Here is a 27,980-nt window from a genome sequence, read left to right on the forward strand (position 1 = left end):
TCTAATAACTACACATTCTGTATGTATATATTACACATCATGTAAACAATGTTTCAGGACTGTTTTGGGGAAATAACCAGGCCAGCCAACCCAGGTATGGTGAATTAAACCATGAGACCATCTGATTATGTGGCATTATCAGAGTGCTGAAGCTGTCAACTGTTTGTTGTGAAGCCGACAATGTGAAGATTTAAAACACTAATGAATTATGCATAAATCGTTGTACTTTGACTTGTGAAATGTTCTTTATATTTAATTATAATGTTACATTCGTGATTGTATTATTGGGAATGATGTGTATAGCGGTAGACATTGTATGTAGCCCAATATGTACTCTTAAGGAGCCTTGGACTCCTTAAGGTCCAAGGATTTAACATATTATTTTCAGAGGTAGACTGGCTCTGGCAGCCAAAACAGCCAAATACTCCATCTAAACGTGAATTGATTCTCAATAAAGCCCATTACTTTCATATCACATCACATCAAAATAATTTCAGAAATGCAAAATATACACTTATTGTGTCTAACTGGCTTTATCACAGTTGCAGCTTACACATTTCTGGCGGCCTTCTTCCATTACACGCAGGTGTTCCGAGCATTCTAGATAGCTATTATAGCTATTCTAGATAGCCCCCCGGTGTAATATATATATATATATATATATATATATATATATATATATATATATATATATATATATATATATATATATATATATATATATGTTTAGTTTATATATAAGAGGAATACATTTTTGCCAAAACGTTTCTAAATGAAAATAAATCAACTCATAATGCATAATAATAATAACCGGATTGGTAGATTGTATGACCATTTGGAACATGGGGATTTGGAAAGAAGAAGCCCATAGCAGAAACACTAGCTCGCGCTGACGTCAGCCATCCCTGCAAACAGACGGAGCCAGGCCGATGTGTAGGAATGTGTGGAAACTTCTTCCGTGAATAGTTTATGTACTATTACATCGATAATATAGACCGAATACCGACAAGGAGTGGATACAGATATACGGTGAGTTGTGTGTAATTTAGGAATGAACAGATTTATTGTTTATTGTTTTAATTTGTGAAACAAACTAACTTTGACGAACAGTTTTGAAAATGGAGGCAGTGTGGGGGTTGTTGAAAGGGAGAGGCGCTGTCCAGGGCTGATTTCAGCACGAAGATCAGGACCATGGCTAACATAACGCTGTTCTAAACTTTCGAAGTGTTTACACGCCAAACTTTATTTATGATCGATATAATTTTTTTAAAGTAAAACGAACATCACTCATTATCGCTACATTTTTCAAGAGTTTACAAGTTAACAACCTCGTTTTGGTCGGAGTTTGCTCTTCCGCGAAACTAGTTTTCCGAGTGAAGTTTTGAGGGCCTTGCTGGACAGCGACATTCTCTGCCTGTCGTGGCAAGTTTGCATGGCGATTTGTGGAATACTATTGTTGGTAAAAGTTAGTTTTAACTACAATCGATCCATTTGTTAAAGAAATTAAATAATTGTCTTCTCCACGACCAACCCTTTACTGTAGCTTTTTTTGTTGCAACTTTCCGCTTTGTATTGCTGAGGTCTAGTCCTTGTTTACAACTATACATAGACTATAACTCAGTCAAATAAATGTTATTTTGCAAGACATATTGTATTCAGTTTGATTATTGTAATACCAGCACGGTGGCAAAGTATGTCTATGCACTTTTGTCTCATAGTTAGAAAGTAAAGACATGTAAAATGTTTATTTTTTAAATTTGTTTACGTATTTGGTCATCATTAGCATTTAGGTCAATTATAGCTATATATTTTGTTTCGCATTGAGATCATACAACCCCTTTCTTATTTTCTCTACGTACTAGTTAGAATGTAGGGCAGGCTACTGTAGTTTTTGGGCGCTGTCGACCAAGTTGGTGGTGCTGTTTCAAAATGGCCGAACACACATTTCTGTGCATGCAAACACAGGCCTAGGACACTATGGGGTTTCCCAAGGCACTGTGTTAAAGTAAAATACATGACGTAGGCCCACAATGAAGTTATGAAACATACATTTTGAAGTGGTGGTATATTCTTGGTAGTTTGGTGTTAAACATTTAAATATATTTATGGGGAAAAAACGATTTTATTTTTCATGTAATTGGTTACATTTTAAGTATGAAATAGTCTGGATAAATATCATCTGTTATAGTCACATACTGGTTCATCACATTGATATGTACAGCAGACTGCATGAAGACATGACTAAATCCAGATAAGGAATCAATGACATGATGAAAGTGTTCTGAAATTGTATAGGTTTAGCATACTTCCCTTTTATTTATTTTGACACTTGGATTGATGACATTTGTTTTTTCTTTATTGTATCCACCATTCCTGGATTATTATAAAAAAACATCCTGCACTTTCCAACCATGATATGAATACCAAATTACTAATTCAGAGAAGGAACAGTGACATTACCTTACATGGTATGTCCCTGGTTGGTAGTTGCTTGGAAAACTTGCAAGCCATATAATTTTGATGACGTGGGACTGAGTGGCCTATGTGATAAACGTTCAAAAGATTGATGAAGTCCACAATTAAAGGCCTGTTAAAACTCATACTCTCTGTGACTACTACAAAAATGTTAGTTCTGAAATGAAAACAAACATAATTGAACATATCTTATTTGAAGTTGTTTGATCAATGACCATGACCTCTGGTTCTGCTCTCCCCCCCACAGCCACAGCTCTCCCAACATGGCTTCTCAGACGGTATATCCAATGGGGTTAGTCATGTATGCCACCTCAGCTGGCATGCCCATGGTGGAGGATGCCCAGGGGTTGGCTGAGCTTCCACACAATGAGCTGCCGGCCCCACAGCTGGTCATGCTCGCCAACGTAGCCTGTGAAAATCCAACAGAAGGGAAGGAGATGATGGAGCTTCAAACCGTCGGCAGCAGCAGCTACTCCGATAGTGAAGACGAGAACATCATCAGATACAGTTACGATAGCCATGAGCGAGAGATGTGTATTGTAGACTACCCAGAGTCTCCACGGGTGGCCCTTTCCCAGGTTGAGGAGATTGACGATGAAGTAGAAGAGGAAGAAGGGATGGACCTGTCCAAACCCTCTGAACAGCGCCCTTCTAGCCCTCCCACCCCTTTTACCCCTTCTACACCTCTGGGCATGATCATGGAGTCAGCTAAGAAGAAGAAACCCTTCTTCTGTAAACCCTGCAACTACCAGGCCCAGCGAGAGGAGGAGTTTGTAACCCACATCCAAATTCACAGCGCCAATAGGATGATCGTGGTGAAACGCGTGGAGGGGGACAAGGCACGGGCAAAAGAGACTTCGGCGGGACCAGATCAAGAGGCAGAGAGCGGTGATAGCGGGGCCAACAACAAAGGGGTGATCCGCTGTGAGCGCTGCGGCTACAACACCAACCGCTACGACCATTACATGGCTCACCTCAAGCACCACGAGAAGGAGGGCGATGACCAGAGGGTCTACAAATGCACCATCTGCACTTATACCACCGTCAGCCAGTACCACTGGAGGAAGCACCTCAGGAACCATTTCCCCAGTAAGCTCTTCACCTGCAATCAGTGCTGCTATTTCTCGGACCGTAAGAACAACTACGTGCAGCATATCCGCACCCACACAGGTATGTCAAAAAGAACCTTTTCACTCCTAGAATGCACTTAATGGTCAATGTATGATTGTTTTTAACAGTATAGCTAACTCTGTTTTTGCTGCTATAGGGGAGCGTCCTTTTCGATGTCCGTACTGTGAGTACTCAAGCTCCCAGAAGACCCATCTTACCAGGCATATGAGAACCCACTCAGGTGAGTGTCTAACACAGGCTACATGACAAAAAAAGCCTGACGGTACATATTTCTAGCATGTAGCAGAAATTACACAAATATAATTGATTGTGCATAGATATAGGTCTCTGTTTTGCTTTCCTCTCATAGTCAACTTTTTCTCCTTTGTTGCATTCGCTGGAGCAGATGGTTTTGGATAAGAACGGTAAAGTGGTTTGCGATACGTGCTGTGAGATGCTTAGTGTTCGACCTGTAATTGTTGCTTGTCTCTCCTTACTCTGGTCCATCTTCCCTGCATGAAATGTGAGCCAGTGTTCCCATAGAAGTTAATAGCAGTTAAAATGTCTGTAACCTGAGCATTTTCCACATTGCTTTTCTTGACAGGTGAAAGGCCTTTCAAATGTGACCGCTGCAACTACCTGGCTGCCAATCAGCATGAGGTGACACGCCATTCCAGACAGGTTCACAATGGGCCCAAGCCCCTGTGCTGCCCCCACTGTCCATACAAGACGGCTGATCGCAGCAACTACAAAAAGCATGTGGAGCTCCATCTCAACCCGCGTCAGTTCCTTTGCCCTGTCTGCAAGTATGCCGCTTCCAAGAAGTGTAACCTGCAGTATCACATCAAATCTAGACACCCCGGCTGCCCACAGATTGCAATGGATGTGTCAAAGGTCAAGCTGCGTGTCAAGAAACCTGATTCTGATGAATTCACTGATGAGTACACCATCGTGAATGGAATTGCAAAGTTTGAGCTGTCTGCAATTGATGATGAGGAGGAGGACATGGAGGAGAGACCAGCGATCTCTGGAGCTGATAAACAATCAATCCATATCAATCTCTCGACCAAGAAGAGCAGCAATCCCGGCCCTCTTCAAGCTGCAGAAAGTGTAGCAACGGACAAGACCCACAAGAAATGTTGTGTCTCCCCTGTCAAAGAGACACCTAAAAAGGCAAAGGACAAGGCAGAGAAAAAGGCAACACTGAAACGCAAGAGTACAGAGATGAGCAGTGAGAATACAAAGCAGCATGTTACCCTGAAGGAGACAGCAGCTGCAGTTCAAACCACAGGTAATAAAGTTAAGAGACGTCCAAAAAAACAGATGAAGGGGAAAACGAGTGTTCAGGATAAGAGTGAAATAAAGGAAACCGTGGAAAAAGTTCAAAAGGCGAGTTTGGAAGAGGACGATATTGAGAAGGAGAAATCGGTCAAGGAGAGGTTAGAGAAAGACATGCTGGAGAGGGAGAATATGGAACAAGTGAAGGAGGAAAACAAGAAGCTGGAGAAGGAGAAAAAAGAGCAGCTGGGAACACTGAAGAATGAGAGGGATGGAAAAGAGAACAAAAACGCAACAAAATCTAAGAAGAGTTCTAAAAAAATGGAGAAAGTGGTTGAAAAGACTGTTGCAAAAGCACCTCAAAGTCTAGATGCACCAGTGGAAAAACAGGGAAAGAAGAGCAGGACGAAGCCGCTAAAGAGAAAGGCTGCAGAGGCCTTGGACTTATCAATGAAGGAATCTCCTGAGGAGCCCTGCAAACGGTTAAAAATCAAGGCTGCTCACAAGTCACAATCAAAAGCCAGTATCCCCCAAAGCATGACGACTGAGCCTTGCCCAGTGTCAGAACAGGAGAACCCAGCAAACCAGATTGTGAACTCGCCTGTAGTGAAAAAGAGCAACAAGACAGAAGCAAGCTGTGAAGAGACCGAGGCTTCCAGTGAGAACAAGGGGTGTTCCATCATTGAGAACCCTATTAGCCTCCCTGAAAACAAAAAGTGTCCAGCTACAAAGCTTCAGCCAGCAGTTCTCCAGGGAGAGCAGCAGGCGTCTGACCAGGAGACTGTCCCCACAATGCATACCTCTACATCTCAGGACACAACGCCACAGGCTGAGCAGGCTAAGGTCGCCGACCAAGCAGAGGAAACTCCTACTCCTGAAGACGAGTCCCCATCTCCCATAGAAATTGACAGCTCTCCCGATTTCAGACGGCCACAAGGAGAACCATCAACACCAACAACACCCTCCCTGGAGCTCCCTAGGCCAAGAGGAAAGCCTACCGAAACTGAAGAGGATGAGGGCATCCACAGCCATGACGGAGGAAGTGAGATCAGTGACAGCGCCTCGGAGGGCAGCGACGACTCGGGGCTCAACGGACTGGCCGCTGCCGCCGGCAAACTGGCCAATGACCCTGAAACTCCCACAGAAGAGATTCCGACTCCTACTGAACTCAAGAGTCACATGTGTATTTTCTGTGACCGTACCTTCCCCTTGGAGGTGGAGTACCGTCGGCACCTGAATCGTCACCTGGTGAATGTGTACTATCTTGACAATGCATCCAAGCTGGACCAGTGAGTGCCTGCAGAGCAGGGGGCTTTGATTTATCCCATTTTAATCAGTTTCAGCAGAGCCTTGTTTGAGCCTTTCTACCTGTTATAAAACATAATTGTCTGTGTAAACATGTTGACACTACATATTCAGTTATTTTGCATTAGTGCTCACTAGTAAGTGCTGTATAAAATATTATATGGTATGCCTAAAACTCTCTGACAGCCATTGTAATACAGCTTTAGGCCGACTAGTTAATTTGATTATTGGTGTCTGGGCTTTCACGTATTGGTTCCCAGACATTTTTTACTATTAATTCTACAGTTCTTGTTTTCAAACATGATGGGATGCCTTTCATTTAAATCATAAAGGATATGTGACTTAATATGTGTGAGGCCCAAAACAAATGTTCATGGTTTGGCATTTGGCTGAAACACCCATCAAAGAAAATATGGGATATTAATTTTGTTGCTTGTAAATCTCAGAATACTTGTAAATCTCATATGGTTATTCAACTACTGGTATCTAAAATCGAATAGCATTGTATATATCTTACATATAGTGGTTGATAGTCAAGAAATCGCTACACCTTGCCGGTTGAGTTTCTATATTAGAAGAAGCCACCAAGAGATGAGTTGCACCAGTTTTTAGTATTTTTATCCATCAGCCCTGTTGAACAACAATAGTACATCGATTATGAAAGGAAGTGGTACACTTTTTCAATGAAGTACCAAAGAAACCCCTTCATTCGCACGGGGATGATTTTAGAAGGACCCAGGTGGTCCAGAGAATAATAGGGTTCTCACTCCTGTTATGTGAGTCCACTCCAGTGAAGTGGTCTGTCCCCTAAATGGGGAAGAGGGCTGCATGTTCAAAGTCGGCACAAGTGTAAGTTGTCCACTCCACCATTTATGGAGCACTTGACAACTACTTTAATTTGTCTTTTTATTGAAAACATCAAGATAATTATTTTTTTAAACATTGTATAAATCAATTATCAATCTGCACAATGGACTAATTATAAAAATCTCTTAATTACAAAAAACTTGACTTATGAGGACTCTTACACTCAAATTGATGAACTATGAAATGGGGTGAGGTTTCTTTGGGTTCATCTGGTACAATGGTGGCGAGATGTGTATAGAATTGTTTCTTGAGTTAATGTTTGAAATATGTTGTCACTTTTTGAATATCCAAGTAAATGTAGTCATACAAAAAAACTCATACTAATTAATAAATGCACAACTCTGTGGAAGGTAGGGTGTTCCTAGTGTTAGCCTACTGGACCTTGACATTTGTAGCCCTCTAGAACTTAAGATATGGATAGAGATTTTCTGGATGGTATAAAACAGATAGTATGTTGCTATCACTGACAGAGAATAGACTAGCTAACATTGAAAACAAGTTGTGAAATGGAAGTTTGGGAACACACCATTATCAGTTTTGTATCTGATTTCAGAAAAAGTCCAAAGATATATATATATATTTTTTTTTACAGTTGTTGAACCTGCGAAGATGCCCGTAGTTCTACATTTTCTTCTTTTATTTTTACTCTTCAGTGCCTTCGACAATCAGTATTTTATGTTTTTGCATATTAACAGTGTAGGTTTCTGTTAATTGAGTCACATTCTTTGTACACTGTAAGAGCTCGGATTACAATTATATTGTTGTTACATCATGTCTATCTTTAAAACCATTCCTTGAGGTTTAGTTGTAGTTGTTTGATTACTCTGATTGTTGCTGTTTTTATTACCCCACTCATCTGTTTTACAGAATTGTACCTCCAAAGCTTAGCCTGTGATATACTTCATTCATATGCATTTAGTTTTCTGTACTATGAGGTGATTGTTAGACTGAGCTAATAAAAACAAATATGCCATGTGTACTCTTTTAGTAAATTCAGTGCAATATTATATTTTGGGTGTGATGCCAAAGTGAGAAGATATAGAATTATAGATGTATGTCTTGAGTTTCCTGACTATTGGAAGGAACAGAATATACCAGGGTTCCCTGGGAAACTGGTCCAATTTAGCCGATGTGCTCTTGAACCGGTCTATAAATGCAGTTTCCCAGGGAACCCTATCTAGACAGATTCCGTAGCACTGTAAATGTACACCTTTTATCTCTTTGTTCACTTACTGTATTGTGCTTGTTAGTGGATAAGAAAAGTGTATTTCAGTCTTTGTAACCATTTTGCATTCACATATTGTAATATGTACCGTAAAACTTCAATTAAATGCTGAGTCTCAAATTGCCAGCCGCCTGTTCATTTTAATAGCTGGGAATCGGCACACATTTCAGCAAATAAACGCCTGTTTCAAATGAATGCCGGGTCTAAATGAATTGTTTACGATATTCCCATGTGCATTAATTATTTATTTTTATTCTGTCATTGTTGCTAGCCATGTCGCCACCAAAAAGAAAACACGACATTAAATTCATGTTGGTGAAGGGTGAAATTGGGGTGTATGATTGGCAGCCTTTGCAAGTCTGATCTGTGAAGGATTTGTTATTATAATGTTTATACTGGTCACAAACAGTGTGGTAGTCTTTACAACATTTTATTGAGCAAAAGCTGTGTGCATTAAGGAAATAGAAGCCTGGCTCAAATAAGCGCCGGTTGTGTTCAGCGATTAAAGCAAATACATGCCCAAGCTATTAATTTTTGTTTTACTGTTAGCCTATACCTGTCATTTGCAGTTAGTGAAGAAATGTACTCTTTTTCAATAAAATAATTGCCAACTAACTTCTATTAATACCTTCACCAAAGTGGGGAGTTATTGGCCATTGTCCCCAAGACTTTTTGAAAACAATTGGCTGTTTTAAAACCTTTTTGTGCAGTTTAAAACAAAGCATCCTGTATCATTTTCTGCTCTACACTTTTTAATAAAAGTTGGCCTACTATCCAGAGGTATTGTTGGTGTGTGATTCCTTTCCATTTCTTACATTTTCAGCAGTCACTGATATGTTTAATAATATATGACACTAAAGGTTCCCTGCTTGCTGTCTAAATGTAATGAAAGCAATGTAAATTTAAGCAGTCTACACATAGCTGTTTATATGTAGGGTATTTACAATCATTATATTTACAGACAAGGTTACAAAACCCAGAGCTGAAAAACATCCACAAACTTAAAGTACGGTATCACCATTAGACATCGAGTACAAAAAGCCTTTGACATGAAAATGCACATTGCTCCATTGAGATTTCAACACAAACATCCTGCGTACGATGGCTTGTGTGGGCACGACCACCTTCACCTCCTGCTCAGTCAACAGATTGAGGACCTAACAAGCATGAGAGACTTTAATGCAGGGAAACTTAAATCAGTTCTACCAAATTTCTATCAACATGTTAAATGTGCAACCAGAGGGAAAAAAATTCTAGATCACCTGTACTCCACACACAGAGACGCATACAAAGCTCTCCCTCGCCCTTAATTTGGTAAATCTGACCACAACTCTATCCTCCTGATTCCTGCTTACAGGCAAAAATTAAAGCAGGAAGCACCAGTGACTCGGTCTATAAAAAAGTGGTCAGATGAAGCAGATGCTAAACTACAGGACTGTTTTTCTATCACAGACTGGAACATGTTCCGGGATTCTTCCGATGGCATTGAGGAGTACACCACATCAGTCACTGGCTTTATCAATAAGTGCATCGAGGACGTCGTCCCCACAGTGACTGTACGTACATACCCCAACCAGAAGCCATGGATTACAGGCAACATTCCCACTGAGCTAAAGGGTAGAGCTGCTGCTTACAAGGTGCGGGACTCTAACCCGGAAGCTTACAAGAAATCCTGCTATGCCCTGCGACGAACCATCAAACAGGCAAAGCGTCAATACAGGGCTAAGATTGAATCATACTACACCGGCTCCGACGCTCATCTTATGTGGCAGGGCTTGCAAATTATTACAGACTATAAAGGGAAGCACAGCCGCGAGCTGCCCAGTGACACGAGCCTACCAGACGAGCTAAATCACTTCTATGCTGCTTCGAAGCAAGCAACACTGAGGCATGCATGAGAGCATCAGCTGTTCCGGACGACTGTGTGATCACGCTCTCCGTAGCCGACGTTAGTAAGACCTTTAAACAGATCAACATACACAAGGCTGCGGGGCCAGACAGATTACCAGGACGTGTGCTCCAAACATGTGCTGACCAACTGGCAGGTGTCTGCACTGACATTTTCAACATGTCCCTGACTGAGTCTGTAATACCAACATGTTTCAAGCAGACCACCATAGTCCCTGTGCCCAAGAACACAAAGGCAACCTGCCTAAATGACTACAGACCCGTAGCACTCACGTCCGTAGCCATGAAGTGCTTTGAAAGGTTGGTAATGGCTCACATCAACACCATTATCCCAGAAACCCTAGACTCACTCCAGTTTGCATACCGCCCAAACAGATCCACAGATGATGCAATCTCTATTGCACTCCACACTGCCCTTTCCCACCTGGACAAAAGGAACACTTATGTGAGAATGCTATTCATTGACTACAGCTCAGCGTTCAACACCATAGTACCCTCAAAGCTCATCACTAAGCTAAGGATTCTGGGACTAAACACCTCCCTCTGCAACTGGATCCTGGACTTCCTGACGGGCCACCCCCAGGTGGTGAGGGTAGGTAGCAACACATCTGCCATGCTGATCCTCAACACTGGAGCTCCCCAGGGGTGTGTGCTCAGTCCCCTCCTGTACTCCCTGTTCACCCACAACTGCATGGCCAGGCATGACTCCAACACCATCATTAAGTTTGCAGATGACACAACAGTGGTAGGCCTGATCACCAACAACACCGAGACAGCCTATAGGGAGGAGGTCAGAGACCTGGCCGGGTGGTGCAAGAATAACAACCTATCCCTCAACGTAACCAAGACTAAGGAATTGATTGTGGACTACAGGAAAAGGAGGACCGAGCACGCCCCCATTCTCATCGACGGGGCTGTAGTGGAGCAGTTTGAGAGCTTCAAGTTCCTTGGTGTCCACATCAACAACAAACTAGAATGGTCCAAACACACCAAGACAGTCGTGAAGAGGGCACGACAAAGCCTATTCCCCCTCAGGAAACTAAAAAGATTTGGAATGGGTCCTGATATCCTCAAAAGGTTCTACAGCTGCAACATCGAGAGCATCCTGACTGGTTGCATCACTGCCTGGTACGGCAATTGCTCGGCCTCTGACCGCAAAGCACTACAGAGGGTTCTGCATATGGCCCAGAACATCACTGGGGCTAAGCTGCCTGCCATCCAGGACCTCTACACCAGGCGGTGTCAGAGGAAGGCCCTAAAAATTGTCAAAGAACCCAGCCACCCCAGTCATAGACTGTTCTCTCTACTACCGCATGGCAAGCGGTACCGGAGTGCCAAGTCTAGGACAAAAAGGCTTCTCAACAGTTTTTACCCCCAAGCCATAAGACTCCTGAACAGGTAATCAAATGGCTACCCGGACTATTTGCATTGTGTGCTCCCCCAACCCTCTTTTACGCTGCTGCTACTCTCTGTTTATCATATATGCATAGTCACTTTAACTATACATTCATGTACATACTACCTCAATTGGTCCGACCAACCAGTGCTCTCGCACATTGGCTAACCGGGCTATCTGCATTGTGTCCCACCCCAACCCCTCTTTTACACTACTGCTACTCTCTGTTCAACATATATGCATAGTCACTTTAGCCATATCTACATGTACATACTACCTCAATCAGCCTGACTAACCAGTGTCTGTATGTAGCCTCGCAACTTTTATAGCTTCACTACTGTATATAGCCTGTCTTTTTACTGTTGTTTTATTTCTTTACCTACCTATTGTTCACCTAATACCTTTTTTGCACTATTGGTTAGAGCCTGTAAGTAAGCATTTCACCGTCAGGTCTACACCTGTTGTATTCGGCGCACGTGACAAATAAACTTTGACTTGAGTGAGAAAGAGAGTGTGGGTGGGGGGGCACTGTGCCTTGGTTTATAGCAATCAACAGAAGATTGTGAGCTGAATGGTTGGCATTGTTCAACACTAGTCTGGGATTTTCTTGTAAGAAACCCCTTATGAGAGTGGTACAATGCAATAATTAACCAGTCATAAATCTACTGCAGTGACCACTTCATAGATAATTCTGTTCTATTGCAGTGTGCGTAAATGTATCATGGCATCCTGCTTGTGCAAATTATACTTTGTGGTATAGCCTAGTAATAGGAGAAATAGACACACCTTGTTCCCCCAGAGGACATGCAAAGGTACTATTTGTATCTACCAACCCTCTTGCATCAGAAGGGAAACTAAGTCGAGTGGTATTAATTAGTCAGCAGTGTTCTCTCCTTGTGATGGTAAACAGCTACACCATGTATACACGCTGTTTCAATTAGGAAGGTACAGGGTTCCATTATGAGCTACACTGTAATCTATGAAACAACAATTATACTGGCCACGTTGAAGTCGTTTTAGCCCGGCGTAACAGCCAGCAGTGGCGCCAAGCGGAAGCAAACAGTAGCTCACATCATGCTCTTTCATGATGCCAGGGGTGTCATAGAGCCAGTGGGCATCTTTCTTTGGCATTTTTTCTTTGTTGAGCGTCAAGCCCACATCTGGAGAAGGGTTGAAAAGAGTACGGTCTCTCTCCTCCTTGTCAATCATGTCCTCTCCATAGGCCAGACTATCAGGATCAAACTGTATCAGGCCTCTTTTGGATTCTACGACGGTCCAGAACGTCCTCCCAATACAACCTAAACCAACATAGGATTTTTATAATTAGCCTACATTACAAAGTACACATTTAAGAGTAACCATGCAAACCATTAACAACACAGTAGGTCAAGGGTTGATCTGTATGGGATGTCCATTTCGAACCCCTGGTATTTAGGCTACCCTGTGGGGTTACCACCAGTTCTGTCGCCAACAGCCAACACCAATCTCTTACCCACTAGGTAGCCCTGCTTGCTGAACTGTTCCAGTCGCTTGAGCTCCTGTGGAGAGAGATCACTCTCCGTCTGCTTGGAGGCACTCTGGAGCCTCTTGGACCTCCTGAACAAGCAGTAACGAATGGGGTTGATGATGGGGAACTTCAGAAGGTTCAGCATTATACCTTTGGATAATATTACATTTTAAAGTAATTTGAAGAAAATGAACATTTTAGAGATTTTATATAAACAAATATAAGTCTGATTCAAGCCCTCAATCAATGTGACTGTAAAAGTGGTTGGAATGTGAAGCTCATTCAAGACTAATGATTGCAGCAACAATACACAAAGTAGAGTGTTCCAAAAATAATCATGTATAATGTATCTTATAGTAACTGTGGATTACATGCAGGCTGGGCAGAGCTCCATCTTACCAGGCCATGGAGATATGGTGGCTCCGAGGCTCTGGATTTCCCCGTGTTGGCCATTCCCGCTAGATACACTTCTCCATTGTACTTCCACAATCTCTGGAGATTTGATTTTCTATGCCATATTCCGTTTTGGTTCTAATGAGGAGGGTATCTTTGATATTATCACTGGAAATGCCTACATCAGCACAGTACTGGGAAAGCTGACGTTTTATCCTTTGCAAGTAGTTTTCAGATTCTCCAGGGAGCAAGTCCACTTTATTACCCAGAACCACTATGTGTTTGTTTTCTCCAACAAGCTATAGCAAGTCTGGTACTATGGAGTATGGGATGTCCAGGAGATCCACGATGAACAGTACCAAGGCTTTCTCTGTTTTGACCCTGCAGACTATATCCAGATGTTCCTCCTTGGACATCTTGACAGTCAATGCCGTTTGGTGGTGTGTGAGCAAGTAACAACGATGACAAATGGCTTTTTTCAATTCCTTCTCCTCTAGCAAAAGTTTATACTTCTCACTTGGTAGATAGCCTGCCACATCAGGTGCAGTGCATGACTGCGCCACATCCGTTGCAACAGGTGTCAACCCTCCATATCTGGCGTACCATAGATTTTCTGCTGTCCTTGAGTTTTCTTTTTCGTCTTTTTGCTTGTTTCCTCGAGAAGGAAGTCTATATCACGAAACTCGATGATAGAATCAGGGCTCGCTGTCGCCACTTTGGTCCCATCTTTCAATGACCACAGCTGTTGCTCCAGAGTCCTCTGCTACTTCTCAGAGCCTGACCTCGGCGGCAACCTCTTGTCTTCTTTGGAAATCATGGGGACAGCATTCACATGGAGCTAACCATGAAGTTGGTCCTTGTGAGTATCTTCTTGCTCTATGTAGTCCAGGAAAACAAATTCCTCCTCTTTTTCCGGCTCTACGGAGGTGCATTTCCCTTGAATTTTGACATTTTTACCTAGATCTTGAATTTCACCCCTTGCTTCTCTTGCAGTGCTGTAAAATCTGGTCGTTCTTGTGTCATCCATAGTGGTGTAAAGTACTTAAGTAAAAATACTTGAAAGTACAACTTAAGTCGTTTTTTAGGTATCTATACTTCACTACATTCCTAAAGAAAATGATGTACTTTTTACTCCATACATTTTCCCTGACATCCAAAAGTACTCGTTACATTTTGAATGGTTAGCAGGACAGGAAAATGGTCTAATTCACACACTTATTAAGAGAACATCACTACTGCCTCAGATCTGGCAGACTCACTAAACACATGCTTTGTTTGTATAAAATACTGAATGTTGGAGCATGCCCCTGGCTATACGTACATTTAAAAAAACAAGAAAAAGGTGACACCTGGTTTGCTTTATATAAGGAATTTGAAAAGATGTATACTTTTACTTTTGATACTTACGTATATTTCAAACCAAATCCTTTTAAACTTTTACTGAAGTAGTATTTTACTTCAGTATCAAAAGTAAATGTTTACTTGAGAAAATGACTTTTACTTGAGTCATTTTCTATTAAGGTATCTTTACTCAACTATGACAGTTGGGTACTTTTTACACCACTGGTCATCCAATACAAAAGGGAGTTCATGATGGAACATGTTTCCTTCAAACACAGACATATAGTGCCTTGGTAGAGGTGATGAGATCGATTTGGTACTTTCGTTTACAGATAGACATGGAATTGATAGATGTCGAGAACATTTACATGTAACTATTTCCCGTAATGGGGCTTGCAAAAAATTATACATCTTTAAAAACGAATACAATTGAACCATACATTATACAATGATAACATAACCTTGAAGAACAACACGAGCGTTTGCTTCTTCTTCTTCTTCTTCTTTGGTGGAGTTTAACGGCGATTGGCAGCCATTACCGCCCCTAACTGAACTATCAAAAATGTGTATAACTAAACCAAGAGATACCACAGCATATCTTTTCTACAGCCTGTCTTTTCCAAGGGGAACAAATGAGTTACAGTGGGCAGAGCAAGTAAGGAGGTGGGTAGAGCCAAGCACGAGCTAGCGAGATTCTATTGGCGCGTTCTAGCAGCATCTGCATATTTTCGTTAGGGAACGCATACTCTGTGAAGTGCACGTGCGCAGTAACTCAATTCGTCTTTGCACTCCTTCTAAACGCGATTTTTAAAAACTTTTGCAAAGGGTAAAGTCTACAAAACTTAGTCCACTCGGTTCATTACAGATTCTAGTTTTGGGAACAGAAAACTGTATTGAGATCAAATGTTTGATCGATGAAAACATTTGCAGAGTGTCGGCCAAAATCCATCTCGTTCCATCTTCTCCCACTGCCGGCAAGTGGGCTGAGGGCTTCCTCTCACGACCATATTTGGCCATGAGTGGAAACGCCAAGCTGATGCTTCATATTTATACATCCGGCGAAATATCTAATCTGTGAAACTATAGTATAAATCCATTACACATGTGAGTTGCTGCAACAAAAATCCATTTATATCCTGACGGAACTGACGTTGGTGGAAATGTTGTTTATTTACGTTTAGAAGTATTTAGATTCGGCATCTGATAATAGTAATAACATATATTATTTATTAGATAAAATAATATGATTATCATAGTTAATATTAGAGCAAAACAGTATAAATATTTAGTTAAGACTAATTTCTTGCACGGCAAAATAAGTTTAGGCAGGAAATGACGTTTTACGATTGACCGTCAATATTTATTTTGTATTCATTTAGATAGCAAAGTGTGCAACGTTTGACAACGTTTAATCCGACACTGTTGATGATTTAAACGTCGGATCATGCTTATTTAGCAGTAACTATGTATGACCAAGATGAAGGTATTTCAGCTATTTTACATAATGTAGCCAGCTAGCTAAGTTAGCATATAGGGTAATATATGGCGCCAGGAGCATCAACAAGAAGAGATAGCTAGCAAGCTTGCTAGCGCTATGTAGGTTGTTGACTCGTTTGTTACATACCAAATATGGTTGCACCAGACTATACACCTAACGTTAGCTAGCTATAGCACACTTTCAACTAGGCCTATCTATATGAGCATCACATAATGACATGTGCAAAAAAAGCTGTCTTTCATATCTGCAGAGCTGAAATAACTTTCTTTGTGTCTATCAATTGTTCTTCTGTAGAAAACTCCATGAACTAGATCCGGGGCCTAGGCAAACATTAAATCACTGTGTCTGCATTCACTTTGTTGATGTATTTTCCGTGATCTCTTGCAGATATCCAATACGATGAGGATGAGGATGAAATCACCCCCGATTTATGGCAAGAAGCTTGCTGGATTGTTATCAGGTAAAATTATGCTCTCCCTACCTATCTCTCTTTTGATCATCACGTAGCATACACTATGCCGCTTGCTTATGTTCAAATAACACTATATTCTCTGATGCACCCTACAGTTCCTACTTTGATGAGAAGGGTCTGGTGCGACAGCAGCTGGACTCCTTTGACGAGTTCATCCAGATGTCCGTGCAGAGGATTGTGGAGGACGCCCCGCCCATTGACCTGCAGGCTGAGGCCCAGCACACCTCTGGAGAGGTGGAGGACCCGGTGAGTGAGTGACAGACAGGAACTTTCAGATATGCTGCTCTATGTAGGGCCTCTCTCTGAGGACACTCATTCATGGCCTGTTACTAATGAGCCTGTTGCTTTGTTCTACAGCCACGCTACCTGCTGAAGTTTGAACAGATCTACCTTTCCAAACCCACTCACTGGGAAAGAGATGGAGCACCCTCCCCTATGATGCCCAACGAAGCCAGACTCCGGAACCTCACGTAAGTTGGCCCATTAGGAGCCGTCATTTTATCACAATATATTTCCCGTGCACGTCATAGGCAACCTTTATTCCTGCCAGTGCCAACCAGGCTCACATATATATTATACAGGTACTCTGCTCCCCTGTACGTGGACATCACCAAGACCATCATCAAGGAGGGCGAGGACCAGCTGCAGACCCAGCACCAAAAGACCTTCATCGGCAAGATCCCGATCATGCTGCGCTCTACCTACTGCCTGCTCAGCGGACTGACGGACCGTGATCTCTGTGAGCTCAACGAGTGCCCGCTAGATCCCGGGGGCTACTTCATCATCAACGGCTCTGAGAAGGTAGAAGAAGAAAGAGCGAACGGGGGTGGAGGGTGGGATGTAAAGTTCCAGTCAAAAGTTTGGACACACCTACTAATTCAAGGGTTTTTCTTTATCTTTACTATTTAATACATTGTATAATAATAGTGAAGACATCAAAACTATGAAATAACACATATGGAATCATGTACTAACCAAAAAAGTGTTTAACACATCAAAATATATTTTATATTTGAGATTCTTCAAAGTAGCCACCCTTTGTCTTGATGACACCTTTGCACACTCTTGGCATTTTCTCAACCAGCTTCACCTGGAATGGTTTTCCAACAGTCTTGAAGGTGTTCCCAGATATGGTGAGCACTTGTTGGCTGCTTTCCCTTCACTCTGCGGTCCAACTCATCCCAAACCATCTCAACTGGGTTGAGGTCAGGTGATTGTGGAGGCCATGTTATCTGATGCAGCACTCCGTCACACTCCTTCTTGGTCAAATAACCCTTACACAGCCTGGAGGTGTGTTTTAGGTCATTGTCCTGTTGAAAAACAATAGTCCCACTAAGCGCAAACCAGATGGGATGGCGTATCACTGCAGAAGGCTATGGTAGACATGCTGGTTAAGTGTGCCATGAATTGTAAATAAATCACCAACAGTGTCACCAGCAAAGCACCATCACACCTCCTCCTCCATGCTTCACAGTGGGAACCACACATGCGGCGATCATCCGTTCACCTGCTCTGCGTCTCACAAAGACACAGTGGTTGGAACCAAAAATCTCAAATTTGGACTCATCAGACCAAAGGACAAGATTTCCACCAGTCTAGTGTCCATTGCTTGTATTTCTTGGCTCAAGTAAGTCTCTTCTTCTTATTGGTGTCCTTTAGTATTGGTTTCTTTGCAGAAATTTGACTGAAGGCCTGATTCATGTAGTCTCTGAACAGTTTATGTTGAGATGTGTCTGTTACATTTGGCCTGCAATTTCTGAGGCTGATAACTCTAATTAACTTATCCTCTGCAGCAGAGGTAACTCTGGATCTTTCTTTCCTGTGGCAGTCCTCATGAGAGCCAGTTTCATCATAGCGCTTGATGGTTTTTGCGACTGCACTTGAAGAAACTTTAAAAGTTCTTCAGATTTTCCATATTGACTGACCTTCATGTCTTAAACTAATGATGGACTGTCATTTCTCTTTGCTTATTTGAGCTGTTCTTGCCATAATGTGGACTTGGTTAAATAGGGCTATCTTCTGTATACCACCCCTACCTTGTCACAACACAACTGATTGTCTCAAATGCATTAAGAAGGAAAGAAATTCCACAAATTAACTTATAACAAGGCACACCTGTTAATTGAAATGCATTCCAGGTGACTACCTCATGAAGCTGGTTGAGAAAATGCCAAGAGTGCCTGGATGACAGCTTTGCACAAAGGGTGGCTATTTGAAGAATCTCAAATATAAAACATATTTTGATTTGATTAACACATTTTTTGTTGGCTACTACATGATTCCATATGTGTTATTTCGTAGTTTTGATGTCTTCACTATTATTCTACAATGTAGAAAATAGTAAAAATAAAGAAAAACCCTTCAATGATTAGGTTTGTCCAAACTTTTGACTGGTACTGTATCTCTGGCCTTGTTTGTTTGGGTACCCTTGTTTCTTCAATACTTTTCACGAAGCACCTGAGGAACACACGCTTTTGCTTGAAGAGGATGTTTTATTGATAACAATTGTTGTGTCTGGTGTGCAGGTCCTGATCGCCCAAGAAAAGATGGCCACGAACACAGTGTACGTCTTTGCCAAGAAGGACTCAAAGTACGCATACACAGGGGAGTGCCGCTCCTGCCTGGAGAACTCCTCGCGCCCCACCAGCTCCATCTGGGTCAGCATGATGGCCAGGGGAGGACAGGTGGGAAACAAACAACCTTGAACACCAAAATATACCCTGTCTGAATTTGCTGGCAAAGTTGCCTTTAGGTTCTCTTTCCTCTGCTACTGCACCCAAATGTTGAATTGCTTTGTTTCTTTTTCCCCCAGGGGGTGAAGAAAAGTGCCATTGGTCAGAGGATCGTGTCCACTCTGCCCTACATCAGACAGGAGGTGCCCATCATCATAGTGTTCCGAGCCCTGGGCTTTGTGTCCGACAGAGACATCCTGGAGCACATCATCTACGACTTTGACGACCCTGAGATGATGGAGATGGTAAAAGTTCTACATCGTAACTGACACATGAAACATACTCCTGCCCCCCCCCCCCCCCCCCCCCCCCCCTTTCTCATTGCCCACCCATCCATCCACATCTCTAATCTGCTGTGCTCCACCAGGTCAAGCCCTCCCTGGACGAGGCCTTTGTGATCCAGGAGCAGAACGTGGCCCTGAACTTCATCGGCTCTCGTGGTGCCAAGCCCGGTGTCACCAAAGAGAGGAGGATCAAGTACGCCAAGGAGGTGCTGCAGAAGGAGGTGCTCCCCCACGTCGGAGTCAGTGACTTCTGTGAGACCAAAAAAGCCTATTTCTTAGGGTGTGTTTTTTTAATTATGTTATATTAATGTAATAATCATAGAGATCCTATAATTCACCAGGTTTCTGTTGGAGATTCTATATGTAATTCTATTGTTATCACAGCATGATGTTACTGATTGCATAAAGACCAATATGTTGTTGTTGTGCTTGATGTATTAGCCTAACGCAGTGTTGTATATTTGGGGCTGTTTGTAGGTACATGGTCCACAGACTGCTATTGGCTGCCCTGGGCAGAAGAGAGCTGGATGACAGGGATCACTACGGCAACAAAAGATTGGACCTGGCTGGGCCTCTGTTGGCTTTCCTGTTCCGAGGGTAAGGCCTGAAGGAACACCTCTATAAAACTATTTAATATCTATAAAGCTATGATTCACAGATGCAGGACTACTTTGTGCAAACCGCACTCCTATCCAAACTGAGCATTTGGTGAATATTTCTGAAGTCAATCGGATACTAAGCCTGTAACTTTAATCAAGCTCTTTTTTATTTCTTTGGACGCGTTTAGAATGTTCAAGAACCTGCTGAAAGAGATCCGCATCTACGCCCAGAAGTTCATTGACAGAGGAAAAGACTTCAACCTGGAGTTGGCCATCAAGACACGCATCATCTCCGATGGCCTGAAGTACTCTCTTGCCACAGGGAACTGGGGTGACGTCAAGAAGGCCCATCAGGCACGAGCTGGAGTGTCCCAGGTAACACAGTGCAGAAGACATCTGGTATACATTCCTACAGTGGGGGAAAAAAGTATTTGATCCCCTGCTGATTTTGTACATTTGCCCACTTACAAAGAAATAATCTGTCTATCATTTTAATGGTAGGTTTATATGGACAGTGAGAGACAGAATAACAACAAAAAAATCCAGAAAAACCCATGTCAAAAATTGTATAAAATGATTTGCATTTTAATGAGGGAAATAAGTATTTGACCCCTCTGCAAAACATGACTTAGTACTTGGTGGCAAAACCCTTGTTGGCAATCAGAGGTCAGATGTTTCTTGTAGTTGGCCACCAGGTTTGCACACATCTCAGGAGGGATTTTGTCCCACTCCTCTTTGCAGATCTTCTCGAAGTCATTAAGGTTTCGAGGCTGACGTTTGGCAACTCGAACCTTCAGCTCCCTCCACAGATTTTCTATGGGATTAATGTCTGGAGACTGGCTAGGCCACTCCAGGACCTTAATGTGCTTCTTCTTGAGCCACTCCTTTGTTGCCTTGGCCGTGTGTTTTGGGTCATTGTCATGCTGGAATACCCATCCACGACCCATTTTCAATGCCCTGGTTGAGGGAAGGAGGTTCTCACCCAAGATTTGACAGTACATGGCCCCGTCCATCATCCCTTTGATGCGGTGAAGTTGTCCTGTCCCCTTAGCAGAAAAACACACCCAAAGCATAATGTTTCCACCTCCATGTTCCACGGTGGAGATGGTGTTCTTGGGGTTATAGGCAGCATTCCTCCTCCTCCAAACACAGCGAGTTGAGTTAATGCCAAAGAGCTACATTTTGGTCTCATCTGACCACAACACTTTCACCAGTTGTCCTCTGAATCATTCAGATGTTCATTGGCAAACTTCAGACGGGCATGTATATGTATTCTTGAGCAGGGGGACCTTGCGGGCGCTGCAGGATTTCAGTCCTTCACGGCGTAGTCTGTTACCAACTGTTTTCTTGGTGACTATGGTCCCAGCTGCCTTGAGATCATTGACAAGATCCTCCCGTGTAGTTCTGGGCTGATTCCTCACCATTCTCATGATCATTGCAACTCCACGAGGTGAGATCTTGCATGGAGCCCCAGGCCGAGGGATATTGACAGTTCTTTTGTGTTTCTTCCATTTGCGAATAATCGCACCAAATGTTGTCACCTTCTCACCAAGCTGCTTGGCGATGGTCTTGTAGCCCATTCCAGCCTTGTGTAGGTCTACAATCTTGTCCCTGACATCTTTGGAGAACTCTTTGGTCTTGGCCATGGTGGAGAGTTTGGAATCTGATTGATTGATTGCTTCTGTGGACAGGTGTCTTTCATACAGGTAACAAACTGAGATTAGGAGCACTCCCTTTAAGAGTGTGCTCCTAATCTCAGCTCGTTACCTGTATAAAAGACACCTGGGAGTCAGAAATCTTTCTGATTGAGATGGGGTCAAATACTTATTTCCCTCATTAAAATGCAAATCAATTTATAACATTTTTGACATGCGTTTTTCTCGCTATTTTTGTTGTTATTCTGTTTCTCACTGTTCAAATAAACCTAACATTAAAATTATAGACTGATCATTTCTTTGTCACTGGGCAAACATACAAAATCAGCAGGGGATCAAATACTTTTTTCCCCCACTGTATATAGTTTAGGCTTAGTTTGCCATTATGCTGCTACAAGATGATTGTTGTCATTCCGAACCAGAACTTTTTGTGTTCTTTATCTCATTAGGTGTTGAACCGCTTGACCTTTGCCTCAACCCTCTCCCATCTTCGACGGGTGAACTCCCCCATCGGTCGAGACGGCAAGCTAGCCAAGCCCAGGCAGCTTCACAACACGCTGTGGGGCATGGTGTGCCCTGCCGAGACCCCCGAGGTACGTTCAAAACCAACCCAAATGACATCTGTGTTCATATCAAGGGCTATTGTTGCATCATACCATATTTTAAGGTTGAGGTTACCCTCAAAGAATTAAGCTCTCAGTCGATTAAGGCGTGTCATTGATATGCTATTGTCCCTTCTTACTTTGTTCCTGTCTTTGTGCCTCCCTCTGTCTATCTGGTCTCTCCAGGGTCATGCTGTAGGCCTGGTGAAGAACCTGGCCCTCATGGCTTACATCTCTGTGGGCTCCCAGCCCTCTCCCATCCTGGAGTTCTTGGAGGAGTGGAGCATGGAGAACCTGGAGGAGATCTCACCGGCAGCCATCGCAGAGTTAGTCCAGCAGATGGCAGCACACTGCTCTTTATCAGTCCAGAAGATATCTAAGCGTTCTCAGTCTTTTATGCTGAGTGACTTGTATAGTTTGTCAACCTATCTTATCTGCATTTTAACGCAAGTTTTTCTTCATTAATTCAACACTAACAGTGCCACCAAGATCTTTGTGAATGGCTGCTGGGTGGGAATACACAAGGACCCAGAGCAGCTGATGAACACACTGAGGAAACTGAGGCGGCAGATGGACATCATTGTGTCTGAGGTAAGGGATATGATTATTTCCTGGAATTTCAGCTTTTCTAACATTTTCATAATTTATTATATTATTATTCATTTGAATTAACCTACAAACACAATATCCCTTATCCTGATGTGCTACGTTGTTCTGATCCGTGTTTACCCCTGTTTCTAGGTGTCCATGATCAGAGACATCCGAGAGAGGGAGATCCGCATCTACACAGACGCCGGAAGGATCTGTCGTCCTCTGCTGATCGTAGAGAAACAGAAGCTGCTGCTGAAGAGGAGACACATCGACCAGCTGAAGGAGAGGGAGTACAACAACTACAGTTGGCAGGACCTGGTGGCCAGCGGCGTGGTGGAGTACATCGACACCCTGGAGGAAGAGACAGTGATGCTGGCCATGACCCCTGACGACCTCCAGGAGAAGGGCGTGGCCTACTGTTCTACATACAGCCACTGTGAGATCCACCCCTCTATGATCCTGGGAGTCTGTGCTTCCATCATCCCCTTCCCCGATCACAACCAGGTACGGCTAAAAATATTACGCTCCTAAAATATATGTTCTTGTTGGTATGGTTGATTAGGTGCGGTGGCAATGGTATTGTCTATGACAAGACAAGGCTATAAAACATCTTAAATTAAGGATTTTTATCAGTCTTGGTATACAGTATCACACGATTTGTAATTTATATGCCTCTGTTTTAACTGTAACTCTATTAATACCATTTCCCCCCCCCCCCATCTTTTCCCCTGTGTAGTCTCCCAGAAACACGTACCAGTCTGCTATGGGTAAACAAGCCATGGGTGTGTACATCACCAACTTCCACGTGCGGATGGACACCCTGGCCCATGTGCTCTACTACCCCCAGAAACCCTTAGTCACCACTCGCTCTATGGAGTACCTGCGTTTCAGAGAGCTCCCAGCAGGTGAGAACTGGAGCGCTGCAGAATTAGCAGCCAAAAACACTCCTTAACTCTGACCTAAAGATTTATGCCATTTTTCTAGTTCTGGCTCGTTGAAATCCTCTTATTTGTGCCTGGTTTAGGTATCAATTCTATTGTGGCTATTGCGGCGTACACTGGCTACAACCAGGAGGACTCTGTCATCATGAACCGCTCTGCGGTGGACCGTGGATTCTTCAGGTTTGCGCTGTGATTTGAAGATAGAAATTTGCTGTGAAAAGGACTTTTAACACGGTGGTGTAATTGACGGTGTTTATTTCAGGTCTGTTTTCTACCGCTCCTATAAAGAACAAGAGTCGAAGAAAGGCTTTGATCAGGAGGAAGTCTTTGAAAAACCCACACGCGAAACATGTTCGGGTACGTCCTAGGCATCTTGGCCCATCTACAAATATAGAGGAGTCGGCCAGAAAATCAGAGCCGACTATTTCCATCATCTCATAAAATGTTCCATCGGTACCTTCCATTTTAAATTGGCATTCATACAAACAGAACTGCTCAGTTAACAACCCAATGCACCTGCCTTCCCCCAGGTATGAGGCACGCCATTTACGACAAGCTGGACGACGATGGCTTGATAGCTCCCGGCGTGCGCGTCTCCGGCGAGGACGTGATCATCGGCAAGACGGTGACCCTGCCGGAGAACGACGACGAGCTGGACAGCACCAACCGGCGCTACACCAAGAGGGACTGCAGCACCTTCCTCCGCACCAGCGAGACGGGCATCGTGGACCAAGTCATGGTCACCCTCAACCAGGAGGGCTACAAGTTCTGCAAGATCAGGGTGCGTCCTGAGTCCTCTAGCTTCCCACAGTAGGCATATTGTGTCAAGTTGACAATGCATTAGTAGGCTGTAAAAATGACAAACAAACAGTAATAAATTATCCCTGTTGGCAGCTCTACCTATTTGTCAAGTTTAGAATAGGCAGGAAGGTCATCCATGGTATGGGCAGGTTTGAGTTGAGTTTTACGAGCATGATTGCTTCCAATGAAGCATCAAGTCCGAGATACCAAATCCGAGTTGTTGACAGATTGACTAAATTAAACATGAGCTCCTCTGGTTGAATATGGCACCCTCTAACCTTGGGCCATAAGGATATGAAGCCTTATGGCCCAACTTGTGGCATGATTTAACTCAAACTCCATTTGTTTCTTCTTGCAGGTTCGCTCTGTTCGTATCCCCCAGATTGGTGACAAGTTTGCCAGTCGACACGGGCAGAAGGGTACTTGTGGCATTCAGTACAGACAGGAGGTAACATATTAGACACATGTTCCTCATGCACAGTCTACAGGACTGCTCACTCTGAAGTAGACTACACAGTATGACATTGAGCCAGGAAATGTTTATCATGATGTTTAGTCAATGGCCTAGAGACATTGTGTTTAGACTGAGCCTAAACATAAATAAAGCCAAAGGCCTCTTCACAGGAAATGCTAAGTCAACCACGTCCCAGTATATACTATAAAACTGATTTAGAGAGAACATGGAAGTCTCTGTAGAACGTGCAACATTTCTGCATGGGGTTATGCCTTAGAAAGACTGGTCTAGAAAACTGGAACCCTTACACAAGTTTTTGTAAGTGAACTATGTCCTTTGTTCCGTTTCTTTCCACAGGACATGCCCTTCACTTGCGAGGGAATTACCCCAGACATCATCATCAACCCCCATGCCATCCCCTCTCGTATGACAGTCGGCCATTTGATCGAGTGCCTGCAGGGAAAGGTGCCTGTCTAATAACTCCTCCCCCTACTCCATTTTAACTTGTGTTACTCCTATGTTGAGACCTCTGAAGAATGTGACAGTAAACTAAGGTATCTAGATTGGGTCTCTTTAAAATGACAAAGGTCAGTGTGAATTTGTTTGTTCAAGGTCAGAGACTTTTTGTCATGGAAATCAAGTGTAGTGTATGGATGGGAGTTTTCTTGTTTTTCACCCTCTTCTTTCACCGTGTAGGTTTCAGCCAACAAAGGGGAGATTGGTGACGCCACACCTTTCAACGATGCGGTCAACGTGCAGAAGGTCTCCAACCTGCTGTCTGAATACGGATATCACCTGAGGGGCAACGAGGTCAGGACATCATCCTCCTTTACCATTCACATCTACCTTCTATAGTAGCTATTTCACACTAGTCTGTCTATAGAGTACAATTAACTGGCCTCGTCTTTCCCTTCTAGGTGTTGTACAACGGTTTCACCGGCCGTAAGATTACCTCTCAGATCTTCCTCGGGCCCACATACTACCAACGCCTAAAGCACATGGTGGACGACAAGATCCACTCTCGGGCCCGAGGCCCAGTCCAGATCCTCAACAGACAGCCCATGGAGGGCAGATCACGGTAAGAATACTAAGAATTATTTAACGTAGGACTTTTTCCCTTTCATGGCACTATTTGAGTGCACTGGGTATGCATTCCTGGGCTTGTATTTGTTAAGCAACTTTAAGTAGGAGCTGTACTCGGATCAGTTCTGTCTTTTTAGATGATAATAAATGCACAGGGGGAGAGGGACCTGATCCTAGATCAGCACTTCTAGATCACATGCTTTATGAATACAGGCCCTGAAATCTAGAATCCTTAATTGAAACAATAACAAAGCAGGCACCTCACCTCTGTTTTGGTAAAAAGCTGAGAGATGGGCCTGGAGAAATTTAACCACTGAAATTCGTAGACAGCAATGGATGCAAGGACTGACCATCCATGATATCAACATTATAGTTTTAACCATGTTTTGAGGCAACAATAATGCAGTAAAACAAGGTTATATTTTGGGTTCGGATGGGGTACGACAGTTGAACTAAGCTCACGAGGCATTTCTAAGTTATATTCTTCAAGAATCAATGGCTATAAATCATTACTTTATAAGTCTAAAACTTGATGGAGCAACTGCAGATTGCCGCTTTAACTAACCATGCTCTCATTTTGCACCCAGTGATGGAGGTCTTCGTTTTGGGGAGATGGAGCGTGATTGTCAGATAGCCCACGGCGCGGCTCAGTTCCTGCGTGAGAGGCTGTTCGAGGCGTCTGACCCCTACCAGGTCCACGTCTGCAACCTCTGTGGCCTAATGGCCATCGCCAACACCCGCACACACACCTATGAGTGCAGGGGCTGTCGCAACAAAACGCAGGTACAGAACAACACCACCACCAGTCTCCCAGTTATTCCTGTTTATTACTTAGTCCGGCCTATTCACATGTTGTTTATGTCCATTATACCTTTATTACTGTAACCAGAATGTCAGTTCCAAATTCTAACAACAATATAGTGAAATAGATTTTTAAGTGTTCCAACAGGACTATAAAAAAGTCTTGCCTCTATAGCCTTAGTTTTGTTGAAGATTTATTGAATAAGATGTTTGTACAATGTAACCGTTTCCACCCTTTCTTGTCAGATCTCTCTGGTCAGAATGCCATATGCCTGCAAGCTGCTCTTCCAGGAGCTCATGTCCATGAGTATCGCCCCTCGTATGATGACCAGTTAGGAGCACTACCAAACCCCTGTCTTGTCAACAGGAATTGTGTTGTAGGAATGTCGAGGACATCGCTTATCTCTTCAGTGGGAGAGATGGAGCCTCAGGAGACAAAAACTAAATGCAACAGTCAACTTGTTTTTACGCTAATGGTCAGGTCCCCACGATTTGTCTGGCAAAATAATTTTGGGCGTGATATCACTGTTTTGGAACATCGTCTCGTTTGTTTTTGTCAAACTAGAATAAATAAAGGTTGGTTTTTAATTTGTTGTCACACTTTCTTCATTCAGTGTTTGTATTGAGCTAGCTAGCTTTATGTGGATTTGAAAAACATATAT

The 27,980-nt window shown here is 43.1% G+C and overlaps 2 protein-coding genes and 1 long non-coding RNA gene across 4 annotated transcripts; 2 read left to right on the forward strand and 1 right to left on the reverse strand.

The window, feature by feature from the left end:
- The first annotated feature begins 875 nt into the window (after positions 1-875).
- Positions 876-9,039, forward strand: rest (RE1-silencing transcription factor). Its single transcript, XM_014199478.3, has 4 exons — positions 876-1,029; positions 2,723-3,645; positions 3,743-3,826; positions 4,190-9,039. The coding sequence occupies exons 2-4, from the start codon at positions 2,739-2,741 to the stop codon at positions 6,154-6,156; spliced, it is 2,958 nt and encodes a 985-aa protein (XP_014054953.1). The 5' UTR covers positions 876-1,029; positions 2,723-2,738; the 3' UTR covers positions 6,157-9,039.
- A 128-nt stretch (positions 9,040-9,167) lies between these two features.
- On the reverse strand, positions 9,168-15,950 carry LOC106604640 (uncharacterized). The gene is made up of 3 exons (XR_006769854.2): positions 13,471-15,950; positions 13,057-13,221; positions 9,168-12,862 (listed from the first exon to the last, which is right to left on the reverse strand). It is a non-coding gene; the product is annotated as an uncharacterized LOC106604640 (long non-coding RNA).
- A 173-nt stretch (positions 15,951-16,123) lies between these two features.
- LOC106604641 (DNA-directed RNA polymerase II subunit RPB2) lies at positions 16,124-27,906 on the forward strand. 2 transcript variants are annotated; one of them, XM_014199483.3, is made up of 24 exons: positions 16,124-16,288; positions 16,691-16,763; positions 16,871-17,021; positions 17,133-17,245; positions 17,357-17,576; positions 19,301-19,459; positions 19,588-19,752; positions 19,875-20,071; positions 20,269-20,388; positions 20,579-20,765; positions 22,495-22,638; positions 22,834-22,973; positions 23,127-23,238; positions 23,389-23,742; positions 23,975-24,143; positions 24,263-24,359; positions 24,442-24,536; positions 24,710-24,960; positions 25,339-25,428; positions 25,792-25,899; positions 26,131-26,244; positions 26,352-26,512; positions 27,105-27,300; positions 27,565-27,906. In XM_014199483.3, the coding sequence occupies exons 1-24, from the start codon at positions 16,270-16,272 to the stop codon at positions 27,652-27,654; spliced, it is 3,525 nt and encodes a 1,174-aa protein (XP_014054958.1). In that variant the 5' UTR covers positions 16,124-16,269; the 3' UTR covers positions 27,655-27,906. The 2 variants fall into 2 exon arrangements, with proteins under 2 accessions (XP_014054958.1, XP_014054959.1); XM_014199484.3 differs by having other exon boundaries at positions 16,280-16,401.
- The last annotated feature ends 74 nt before the right edge of the window (positions 27,907-27,980 follow it).

This window comes from Salmo salar, chromosome 05, assembly GCF_965601325.2.
Source record: "Salmo salar chromosome 05, fSalSal1, whole genome shotgun sequence".
In the NCBI taxonomy this organism is placed as follows: Eukaryota; Metazoa; Chordata; class Actinopteri; order Salmoniformes; family Salmonidae; genus Salmo; species Salmo salar.